At 38.2% G+C, this 13034-nt stretch overlaps 1 protein-coding gene across 12 annotated transcripts in view; it reads right to left on the bottom strand.

The window, feature by feature from the left end:
• Positions 1 to 13034, bottom strand: part of Bbs9 (Bardet-Biedl syndrome 9) — a 408032-nt gene that overhangs the window by 195434 nt on the left and 199564 nt on the right. For all 12 annotated transcript variants that reach the window (XR_003484647.2, XM_027411687.2, XM_027411681.2 and 9 more), the window contains 2 exons: positions 11837 to 11932; positions 4061 to 4233 (listed from right to left, as the gene is read on the bottom strand). Coding sequence is in view for 11 of the 12 variants with exons in the window: in XM_027411687.2 (XP_027267488.1) it covers positions 4061 to 4233; positions 11837 to 11932 (269 nt within the window). In the remaining variant the exon portion in view is untranslated. The remainder of the gene's footprint in view (positions 1 to 4060; positions 4234 to 11836; positions 11933 to 13034) is intronic.

The raw sequence follows: 13034 nt of genomic DNA, 5'->3' as shown, positions 1-13034 counted from the left end.
ATAAAGGCCAATAACCCCTAAGAAAATAGAAGCAGTCATTAAAATTCTCCCAACAACAACAACAACAACAACAACAAAAATAAACCAAGGGCCAGACAGTATTAATGCAGAATTCTAACAGGCTTCCAAAGAAGAGCTAATACTAACACTCCTCAAATTATTGAACAAAATAGAAACATAAATAACATTGCCAAATTATGTCTATGAGGCCACAGTCACCCTGATACCTAAACCACACAAAGATTCAACAAAAAAGAAAATTACAGAACCATTTCACTCATGAAGACTGATATAAAAATACTCAATACAATGAACTCAACAGATTATATTTAGGAATATAATATATATTCACATAAAAACAGTTATTTACAAAGAGGCTCTGAATTTAAAGGAGAATGGGGAGGAGCATATGAGAGATGAGAGTTTGGAGAGAGAAAGGGGAAGGAAGAAAGGTAATCTAATTATAATCTCAAAAATTAAAAAAACAAATATATGTGCAACACAAAAAGTAACAAAATGAATTTTAATAACTAGAATTTTTAAATGAATAAAAGAAGCTGGAAATGGAGCTCACCTCTCAGAGTACTTTCCTAGCATGCTGGAGCCCCAGGGTCTAATCCCTGGTACTATGTGCTCCAAGCATGCAGTGCTCAACCTGTTATCCTGACACTGAGGAGGTGAAGGTAGGGCACCAGAGGTTCTAAGTCACATTTATCCTCAGTTGCATGGACTCTGTAGGCATCCTGGGATACAGGGACCCTGTCCTAAGAACAATGGCAGGTCAAGTAAAACTCACCTACCTGAAATCTACTTCCATAATAGTCACGGAGTCTATGAACACACGGGATACTAAAAGACTTCCTCAACATGCAGCTATGGACCAGGCTGGCAGCTCAGTGTGTAACATGCACCAGGAGCAAGGTGATTCTCAATATCGAAATCTCATAATTTAGGGGACTAGGGGCTGGCAGGATAGCTCTGGGGTTAAAGTGCTTGCTGTACATGCCTGTCAACCTGACTTCATAACTACAGTGAAGGAAGAGAGCCAACTATCAAAGCCAGCCTGTAGTAGCATCTTATTTTCCTTTCCAGGTCTTTGATGAGGTTGATGACTAACTAGTCATAGCTAATATCCTCTCTTATCTTAGCTAGAGGATATAAGGTACAAGACTTAAACTTTTCTGGATAGGACAATTACTGGAGTAATCTCTGTAATATGCCATTTGCCCTTGGCCTGAGCATTTAGTATGTGATTCTTGCTCAATGTTGCTCTTGCTGGTAATAGGTATAAATTTCTATATGTTATTACCTTTCTTTCTCCTGGACTATACTTGATATCTGTTATCATTGTATATAGTTTTGTATCAGGTTTAAAACTCTCTTATTTAGACAAAAAGGGGAAAAGCCTTAGGGTGTGGCTTTGGTGTGTGGACCTGATCCCTTACAAGGAGGAGGAGAGGCCTTGATCTCTCTCTTGGGTGGTGATCTGAGCATTCTGCAGCACAGCATCTTGCACCTCCAGGGACAGAAGACTGCAGTGGCTATTTATCCTCATTGTGTGAGTGCTCCCCAAATAAATATCTGTTGTTCTTTATTCATGCATTCATGGACTTCCTTGATCCGCCCTTCACCAGCCTCTGACTCCTGAGGTGCCCACACTTCCACTTGAACATCACACATAATAATAATAATAATAATAATAATAATAATAATAATAATAATAATGCAATATTTTACCAAATATTTATCAATCATGGGGCCAAAAACTGTTTCAGGTACCAAGAAGAACCACAATGAATAAAACAGAAAGAAATTCCTTCCTTCCTTGCTTACACAAAGCAACATAGATTCTAGAAGCGATCTTGATTAAAAGCTTAAGAAATGATTCATAGTTGAAAATAGACTGTGGCAACAGGGAGCAAAGAAAGAAAAATCATTACCCCTGTGTATGCAACAAATCAAAAAGCCTAAACTCACTCTCCCACTAGAAAGAGCCTGATATGGAAACACTGGGGAGTCCCTATCCAAGACATCAGGAGGGGAAGTGTATGGCAAACCTACTAACCAACAGGATACAGTGATTGCTATTTTAAATATTATGAGCATGTAGTTGGTATTGTCTCTCTGTGGACTCTCCTTCATAAAACATTGACCTCTCAGGCCAGTATAGTCAAGCTAGGATTTCTTGAAATATATCCCAAAAGAATAAAAATGATCTCATTTTAGTTCTTTAACATATAGCCTTGAGATATCACTTCCACTTCTACAAACCTAGTCTAGAAATAAGACTTGCCGAAAACAATGTGAGGGGCCTAGGGTCTGGGTGTGTAGCTCAGTGGAAAGGCACTTGCCTAGTATGTGCAAGCACCTCAGTTCCACTCTCAAACAGAAAATAAGGAAAAACCTTTGGATAAATAGATGATAGATAGATAGATAGATAGATAGATAGATAGATAGATAGATAGATAGATAGAGATAGATAATGTGTGTAACCATAATGATTATACTGAAACATTAAAATTTAAAATGTCCACATTTAAAATACCTTGATATACTCCCCCAAACTGTTGATTTGGGTACCACAATTGAGTCAAATATATACTAACCCATAAAATAACTATCAGCTGGCCTGGGAAGACGGCTAATGGGTAAAGTGCTTGCAATGGAAGACTGAGAACCTGAGCTCAGATCTCCCATATAAAAAGGCCTGAGTGAGGGCTGGGGGTGGGATATAGAGATGCAACACATGGGGCCTAGCTGGACAGGAACTCTAGCTGAAAATGTGAGAGACACACCACCCCACTAAAAAGAAGAAGAGAAGACACCTGATGTGAGCCCTAGGAATGGCTGAAAAACTACTGACTACTCTAAGAATAATCACTTGAGGGGTATGAGAGATGACTAATGGCTAAAAGTACTTCCTGCTCTTACAGAGGACGCAGGATCAGTTCTCACAACTGCCTGTAACTCCAGTTCCAGGAAATCTGGCACTCTCTTCTGTCCTCTAAGGGTACCTGCATGTATGTGATACATTATACATACACTAAGAAGCACATACATAGCCAGGTGTTGGTGGCACACACCTTTAATCCCAGCACTTGGTAGGCAAAGGCAGGCAGATCTCTGGGAGTTCAAGGCCATCCTGGTCTACATAGCGAGTTCCAGGACAGGCTCCAAAGCTACACAGAGAAACTCTGTCTCAAAAAACAAAATCAATCAATCAAACAAACAAACAAACAAGACAAAAAAGAACCACATACATTCACATAAAATAAAAATAAATAATAAACCTTTTTAAAATAGTAACAACTCTAATAACCAATGCTAGATATTCAGAATTCTTTCAAAATTACCTTCTTTTCAATCCCCTATAGAATCTGTTCACAGACTCTATTCAGTAAGTGTACCTGGTGACTTTAATGCAAACAACATTTAAAGTAATGATAGCCACTGCCCAATTCATTCAGAAAACAGGACTCTTTGCAAATATGAATTTAATCTTCAAGGGATATATAAATGACAGTACTTAGATCCTCAAGAGAAGTCACTATATAAGAACATTCAGAGCAACAAAGCCACTGCCAGATCTCATGGGTTTGTACATTTAACCATTCAGCATCTACTAGGAACCCATTAAGCCAGGTACAGAGAATATTTTGTGTGGCTAACCCTCATTCCAGCGGAGATGCTCTGCTCTGCTTGTTATAGATGAAAAAGATTCACTTTATAATCACATCTCATTTATGCACTGCTTGAATTAGTTTAGCTAAATGGCTGGTGACAAGCTCAACTAGTATTAGCACTGGGTTACTGGGGTTGTGGGTTAAGTCTAGAAGTGGGAGAGTTCAACCAGCAATGTGTGAAGGTGAGACCACAAGCTTAGCTCCAGCCTGCCATTCTGTCATGTCTGCAACTGATCAGTAACTGGACGATGACTACCATCCACAGAATAACTCAGAGACGGCAACCTGCCAGTATGTACCCAGAGTTCTCACTTCTGTAGTATCTCTTTATCTTTTATTTATTTTTAAAGTATAGGTTATTTGGTTTAACAGCATACCTCAAAATGATGATCAATCAACTCAAAATATTCTTGAAGGGGAATACATCCAGAAAAAGAACATGCAAAATCTTTGATTCCCTGTTTTTCAAAATATTCCAGAAGGCGGAGGATAAGTTCATTTGTTATGAGCCACAGATCTTCAAATTGTTCACTCTGAATTCGGTATCGTTCTAAGAGAAAAAATAACAAAGGAAACGTGCTCGTTAATGCATGGTTATTAGCTGAAACTAGCTGGGCTACCAAGCAACCGTGGCATGAACACTGACTGACTCAAGGATAAATTTTTTTGTAATGTAGATATGATTTCTGCTGGCTTCCTAAAACACATGTCTGCTGCTTTGTTGCTGTATTCTGCATCAACCATATAACGACTTCAGATGTCCTCCCAGGGAGATGGCCAAAGACAGGCCGAGTGCAGTCCTCTCAATGTGTGCCCAATAGTAAAAAGAATTGACCAACCCAACTGTGATGCAACACTTGACTTGAAAGACAAACAGCCAATGAAAAGGTGCAGTGTGGTGGTACTAGTCTACTTCTGAAAACTGGTGTGAGATAAAATAAAATGTATTCTATACAAATCACTGCAATTATGATCAAAGTTTTCTGTTTATCCAGTAGATTCTCAATTTAAAAGGGGGTTTAAGCTTGGCACTTCCCTAAATTAAAAAGAAAATCTGCTTCCTTCTATTCCCTGAACCTTGAGTAACAAAAGATCCTGTGTATTCTCTAATGATGATGGCTGTGATGACAATGCCAACAATGACAGTGATGATGACAGCAGCAGTTGCAATGACATCTGTAAGATCAGCTGTGGGTGGGCAGCAGCTAAGTGCCAAATACAGTGGATGTACCAGTTTCTTGTGGTTAAAAAAAAGAAAAAAAAAAGCATACAGAATTCCAGTGATCCAACCGAGGATCAGGAAACACGTTAAATGTGACAGCTTGAATTCATACTACATATATTCTTCCCTACCTATTTTAACTTGCCTGTTCTTCAGGGCATAGTGTGATCTCATCTACCCCAGTATAAATTTTGTTTTCTCAACCTCCCAAAAAAAGCCTGATACACACCGGGTTCTGTCACAACCACATTGTCAGTTAAACTTCCACTGTCTCCACAAGGCAATGATGTTATTCTCATTTTTACAAAAAAAAAAAAAAAAAAAAAAATCCAATCTCAGAAGAGTTTAGTTTACGAGGTCATTCAGCCAGTTATATATGGAGAAGACACTGAAATTCTACCTACTAATTCAGAAAGACTAACCATTGATCTTAACCACATGACAGTGTTACATCTATGTAAACATACACAGGCTCAATACACCTACTGCTTACCAGGCACCTCACCACCAAGTTTTAAGTTCCAAGATGATTATACAAGGTCCCTTAAAAAAATCTCAGAAGTTACAAATTCCATTTAATTCATCATCAACTATTTATACTATATAAAATATTCTAAAGAAAGATATATTAGAAGCCTTGGCAGGATGAGGATTACTTCAGCCTTCCTGCTTACAGTATGTAAAGACTGGGGTGAAATGACTCACATGTGATGTGTTTCTTAGGACTCTCCACACATGGTTTAGGACTTTACTTTTATTAGCAAACTGAGGAAGCTAGGTTCTCTTGGTGCCCCTAGTCATCCTCTTTTTCTGCTATATGTATACTCCTTACTTTCCTATTTTTGAGATAAATAACATGACAAAAAGAAAGCTAAGGAAGAAAGGCTTTATTTTAGCTTACAGTGTCAATGGGACAAAGTCCATTAGTGATAAAGAATGTATGGCATGGCAGCAGACACAGGAAGGAAGCTGGCTGATTACATTTTTCTTCACATAAGGAGGGAGGGGGAAGATGAGAGGGAGAGAAGAAGAGAGAGGTGGAGCAAGACTATAAGTCCTCAAAGACTGCCCATAATGACATACTTCCTCCAGTAATGCTTCACCTCCTACAAGTTCCATAATCTTCCAAGGCAGCAACACCAACTGGGAATCAAGTATTTGAACAAATACAGAAGCCTACGGGAAACATTTCTCATTGAAACCACCACAATACAGAATAAACAATAGTTCATATGCCTGCCACAGTCCATGCAAAATCGCGGCTCTATACTACTGTGATCAAAGTGTTCTGTCTGTAGGTGACAGAGGTTAGCACGGACATCACATCAACTGTCTTTAAGGCTAACACTTCTGCAGACAACATAGCCACCCTGCCAGTACCTCCTTCAGCTTTTATGATGCTACTACCTACCACACATTGGTTTCTCACATCTTCAGAAAGACTGGCCACAAGCATCTCCAGCGCCCTTCCCACCTGCTTTTGTACCTCAAATAGAAATACCCTTGTCTCTCAACTGCAGCACCTCCTAGCCTTTGTGCATCTTTACTGTCAAGAGCCCAGAACTTTCTTGCGACTATCCATGGTCATAAGAAGCTCAGGAGAGAACTGAGTTTCCTCTCAGGGTAAAGGAGGCTGAACCAGAGCCTTCATAGCTGTCAACTTCTGAGATTTTTGCCCTAATGTGCTCATGTCCTTTCATTTTTATCTCTTCATAAATTCTATGAGGTATATTTGACAGGCTGGAGATGTAGGCCAGTTGGTAAAGTATTTGTCTAGCATACACAAGTCCATGGTTCAATCCCTAGAAGTGCAAAAGACAGAAGTGGTGTCTCACAGCTGTAATCCCAGTACTCAGGGGAAGGAAGAAGAAAGATCAGGAACTCAAGATCATCCTCAACTATACAGTGAATTCGAGGCCAGCCTGGGATACAAACTCTGCCTCAAAAATGGTAATTGATAAAGTTAACATTCAATAAGCGTTGCTTATTCTCATACTACTGCCACTATTGTCCCCAGGGCATGGTAAACTACAACATGGAGATTTCATTGTATATATCTATTAACTCATGTAGCTAAGTCAACCCCATGTACAGTTTATACCAGGTATGGGTGGTATATGAAGTGAGGCAGAGATACTGTGGGCTGGCAAGAAGGGAGGGGAAAAACTGGCCCTATTTAAAAGATTACAGAGGGCCAATGAAATGATTCAGAAGGTAGAACTCTTGCACACAGGCATGATGATCTGAGTTTGATTCCCAGATCCCACCAGGTAGTCACGTGGTCACAGAGAACCAATCCCCATGAGTGGTCCTCTGACCTTAGCATGTGTCACCATGCATGTGTGTGTGCACAGGTGTATAAATATGCAACACAGATGAATAGATTAATTAATTAATGATAAATGATAAAGTAACACAGAAAACTTGCAGCCAGTTTAAAAGAAGGACAAATCAGATTGATGAAACCCTCTTAATAAAGCAAAGTAACACCAGATCACCCTTTATTTAGAGTCTCAGTAAGTGCCACGTGAACCATAATGGCAACTATGGTAAAAATACAATTAAAGGCTAAAATGTATTTAGCACCTACAACATACTAGAAAGTTAATACATCTCTTTAAGAGACAATTTCATGTGGATTCATGTATTATCTCACTATTTTATTGTGATCTTTATAATTTTATAATTTTACTGCCATTTTAAAGATGATCAATAATTTTCCATAGCCATTCAAATAATAAGCTAGAGTTTAAAACCTAAACTAGTGCTCTGAATCTGAGCATGTTCCTAAGCATTCTGTACAAAAAGCTTAGTCCTTAAGGTGGAGGAAATGTCCTGTCCTCAGAGCAGAAACAAATCAGCCATGTGCCAGACTGAGAGAAGTTGAAGAAGATATTCCTAGATGGGATCAACACTAAGCTGGGGTCCAACCATACACTGAGATGTTTGTAACTGAGGCTCAAACCCAGGGTCTCATGCACACTCTAGAGAGTGCCCTATCACTAAACTATAAACCCATTTGTCTGTTTATTTTCATTTTTTGAGATGGAGTCTTACTAAGTTTCCTACCTGACCTTGAACAAACACTGTAGCCCAAGCTAGCCTTAAACGCCTGATCCTCTTACCCCAGCCCCCCAAGTACCTAGGATTATAAGCCTGAGCCACTATGGCCAAGATCATACACAGAGATCCACAATGCTTGGTAAAAAGTTTCAATGTTAAGCTTGGCATGGAGAGCCAGAACACAGAAAACTGAGGCAGGATATTCAAAGCTAGCTTGGGCTACATAGTGAGTTCAAGATAAGCTTGGGCTATATCATGAAATCCTATTTCAAACCAAAACAAGATGTTTGGTTAAATGGAGAGGGTCTTAAGATGAAGAGCAATAGGGTTATGATTTGTATCTTTTCCTTTGTCTGCTGTATTACAAAAGCATCCAAATAGAAACTGAATTGGAAAGAGGCAAAAATGCTCTTACAGTTAGGACATTATAACCAAGATGAGAGAGAGCTGTGTTATAGGGAACACTTAAGTGCATCATGAAAAGGAAACCCCTGCATTCTCAGGTCTTAGTCTCTGAGATAATGCAGTGTTAAAGCTGCCACCAATGTAAACAAATAAATCTTCAGACTCTTCATGTACACAGAGGGGAAGATGGAGCAGCTCATAATGTCCTTACAGGAAATGGATGCACAGTCAGACTTACACAGATATGAGTCATTTCTAGGATACTAACTGTCAGAGCCATGGAAGGGAAAGGTGCAAAGATGCTGTTGTGTAGAGTAGGGTGAAGGCAAAGCCCAAGTGCAAGTGAAATTCCATGCACCTAATAGGTACTCTTTTGTGATCAAGTACACTACATTATTGTCACCAAACAATGAAGATATGAAAGTCAAACACTTAGACATGTTTTATATGTAACTTTAGAGTTATTTCTTAGTATTAATTTTCCCTTACATGTATCAGCCTACTCAGGAGAAAAAAAATAAACTATTCTGTAACAGAAACATAGAACTGGGGTAAAGAAAGAAAAATAATATTCTTAAATTGGCTTTTTTTCAAATTATCAAAATTCAACTAGAAACCATGAGTCAGATGCCCACAAGGCATAGTTTTGGCTGTTAACCATTTCCTTAGTGTTCATATATAAGTACTTAGTGTTTCACATAGAGACTTTCCATGTTATACATTTAATGGAAAAGATAAATGCAACTTTCTATTTATAATCTACAATAAATGAGCTAGAGTTTTTAAAATGTGCCCTTAAAATACTAATAGTCAAGAGTTGACAAAGTGAACATTCAATTTGTGTATCTCCTTTTCTTTTGTGCCCTGTAACAGCACTCAGTTGAAATAACCACTTCAGCTTCCAAATAAAGTAAGTCCAATCAATCACCACCCGACCCAACCAAAGAATAAATAGTGCATTCAGTTAAGCCGAACACAGAATACCACATCAGACCCCATTCAAGTCAGATCATCTGAACTTCATCAATACAAATACGGTTTATAATAAATTGTCAGCAATACATGCATATAATTCTATCATTGGAAAACTTTTTAAGAGGATAAAGCAAATGAATGCTTTTAGACATAAACTTGGAAGAAATGCTATAAACAATTTCTGAAGATATAAGTTTAATGACTACTGAGATATTAGAAACTATAGGGGTTACATCTACACTTACTTTACAAAGTGCTTTTTGAAAGTTAGATTTGCATTATAAACAAATTGTCCCCATAGTGAAGAAATTGCTAAATATTAACTGATGAATCGCCATCCCTTTACAATGCTCAGTGGTATAAGATAGACATCAAATGATTTCATATTTGACTAATATTATTATTAATTGTCCCAAAATGTTTGGCCTCATTAAAGGAACATTACAGAGCCCCTAAAGTATGATGGTCCAGGCACTCTGGAAAATTCACTATGTCTAAAACCCTCACACATCTGCCAACCTTTGAAGATATCTTTCCTACTTCCTACATTGACCTTTACCTAATTCTCATGTTTATTTCTCAAGATCTTTACAAAATCTCCTAAAGATTCTATTCCTTTGGTCAGCATACTAATGTTTGATTATTGATTCTCCTTAACCACTCTTCCCTCCTATTGTAATCCATGGGTTCTGCAAGGGAGGTGCTAGCCTTATACCTAACAAGACCCTGAGTGATAGGTATCAAAGATCTACTCTGCCAAGATGGAATAAAGAAAGAAGACTCTCACAACCCTTGCTCTCAACATACTTTAATTAAAAGTTTAAAGATCACATGTGCAAAGTGAAAAGAAAGACACTTTCAAGGCTCAACTCATCTTTGCATACATGTCTATGACTCTTCTACTATGCCTGAAAACATGCTATTAAAGTGGGTAAGAACAGGACTTTCCAACTTGATTTTATTCCATTTGTTCCCTCTGGCATGCTAAAATCAAGCAAAACATGGAAAAGCCCAGTGTGTATTAGTTACCCTTTCCATTTTAAACACCTACTTGAATCTATACAAATGAATGCGGGTCTATTTAGCATTCGTTTTTCATTACCAACTTAGCAGGACACAGAAGGACAAGCTGAGAAACATCTCCCTTGCATCTTGGAGAGTGTTTTCACTGTGCAGTACCAACTACCACTGATTTGTTGGTTAGTTGGTTGCTTGTGGTTGCTTAGTTGGTTGGTTGGTTGATTTTTGTTTGCCTGTTTTGACACAAGGTCTTGCTAGGTGGCCCTGTGTGATCTTAAACTCATGAAACTACTTGTGACACCTTTTGAGTGACTGAGATTATAGCCATGAGTCACCACATCTGGAAAAAGAGAAATTTTGTGGAAAGAATACATCATCCTGATTTATTTCTTGTTAATAGTTTATTTTTCCTTTTATAATCCATGATATATTCTTGGTCCATTGTGCTCTGAAATTTCACACAGATGCATAAAGATGTGGGTCTTTTTCTGAGCTGAGGGCTAAGAATCAATCAGGCCTTTCTAGTATCCTCACATTTGGTACTTCATCTTTTGTGTCCACTGACCATCTCATCTCTCTAATTTAGCCACCCATTCCCCAAAGACTATACAATGCCTCTCCATAGAGGAAAAAATTAGTCTAGGGCTGGGGAGATGCTTGGCAGTTAAAGTGTCTGTAGTGCAAGCAAGAGAAACTGAGTCCAAATCCCCAGAACCCAAGAAAATGCCAAGTAGGTGTGGCAGCCCAGAGCAAAGACAGAATCCTAGAACAAGCTGACCAGCAAGACTAACCTTGCCGGGGAGGTTAGACTGAGAGATCCTGCTTCCAAGAATAAGGTGGAGGCGCAACTGAAGATCAGTACCATCCACCTGGAGCTTCCACGCCCACGTGTGTATGCATGTGCACACGTGAACACTCATGTACACACACATGCACACCACACACATGCATGGGAAAAAGGAAAAGAGCGGCATGCAGTCTGTGTAAACCTTTGCTGTGAGCACTGAGTCTGCTCTGAGACTGCCGGCTTTGTTTCTCTCACACACTTGCTACTTCTATAACAACCTGCAAGAATGGGGGAGACAGACAAGTCAACACATTCAAACCCAGAATGAATTACACATAGGGGACTCTTCTCAAGAAACATGAAAAGGGATAAATACATACATACAAATGCAAAAGAGAAAACCAATTCTAGTTTTTAAGAGCTCTTGAAACCCAGAACACTGTATACATATCTTAAAACCATTTTGAGTTTTTAAAGTTCCTTTCAAACCCTCTTCATCCCCGAAACTAAGGGTGCATATCCATGATACAATCTAGTCTTCACAACTTTCATATCTTACACTCACGGCTCTTGTCTGTCTATATCTAGCTAACATCATCTGCACCCTTTGCAAAGTTCTGGGTGTGATACAGTGCCCTAAGATGAACATTTCAGCAATGGTAACAGCACAGTTCTACTTACGAGAAGTTCTGGAAGCAAGAAGAGTAACTCGAGAGCCGCCTAGGAGACGGAAACCCATTACATTTATCTGATCATCATCTGAATGACTGGCAAAGTCTACAAAGAAAAAGGGAAAAATAATCATCTGCTTAGTCACAAAATAATCACTAATATTTAAAATAGATAGCTTAGTTTTATATTATTAATATTTAAAATGCACATATGTACTATATTAGCTGATCTTCACAGCAGCTTCCAATTTCTAAAACTTCTGCCTCATAATAACACTCTGGAATGATTTCATTTTCCTTTTTTTTTCATAGATGAGTGCAGGTGTGAGGCTGATCATACACAGGATAAACCTAAGGAACAACATCACTCCAGAAAGCAAAGAAAGCAACTGTGATTTGCAGATGTCTAGGAAGATGTCTGAGGCAACTTCAGAAGGCTATCATAGACATGGTGGTACATGTCCATTATCCCATGTGCAGAGCAGAGCAAACTCTGGTGTGAGTTTGCTACAGAGAGACTCTATCCCCAAAAAGATAAAGGCAGGAGAGACGCTGAGATTAATGGTAGACACAGACAAAAAAATACAAGAGTGTCAAAAGAGATAATTGTGGTAAAACTTGAAATATTTTAAAAGTTTTTATTTATATTGATACCAAAACTAAAACAAGACAAAAACTAACTGTCCCTGTGGGAGGATTCTAGAGAATCAATTGTATTCACTTTATACTAAATATAGACACTTCACTTATTATAAAGGTATTGGATTCCAATAACCCCATCATAAATTTGAAATATCATTAAGTTGAAACATACTTAATACATCTACTCTTCAAACACCCTAAGTTAGCTTCACCTGCAACTGACTATGCTCTAAATGTTTATATTCACAGAGTCAAGAAAAATCATGTAACAAATTCTGACCCTTGAAGAAATCAACTTCACACTAAATTTCAAAAGGTTTTAAAGTATTCTAAACCTGTCAGCTCCACTTTGAGACTTCCATTCAAGAAATGATCATAAATTTGAAATAGCTTTTTGCAAGGATATTATCACAAGAACACAGCATAAATATCTAAAAATAGAATGAATTAGATGACTTCATGGTGTCCATTTACAATAAAACACCATGCGACAAAGTCACAAGTGAAAATATTTATGGTCTATAAAGATATTTCTAAACAATATTAGAGAAAATCTTTATGGGATG

Source organism: Cricetulus griseus, chromosome 4 (assembly GCF_003668045.3).
Source record: "Cricetulus griseus strain 17A/GY chromosome 4, alternate assembly CriGri-PICRH-1.0, whole genome shotgun sequence".
In the NCBI taxonomy this organism is placed as follows: Eukaryota; Metazoa; Chordata; class Mammalia; order Rodentia; family Cricetidae; genus Cricetulus; species Cricetulus griseus.
Note: the sequence above shows the minus strand (reverse complement) of the source record. Positions and strands in the feature narration are given on the sequence as shown.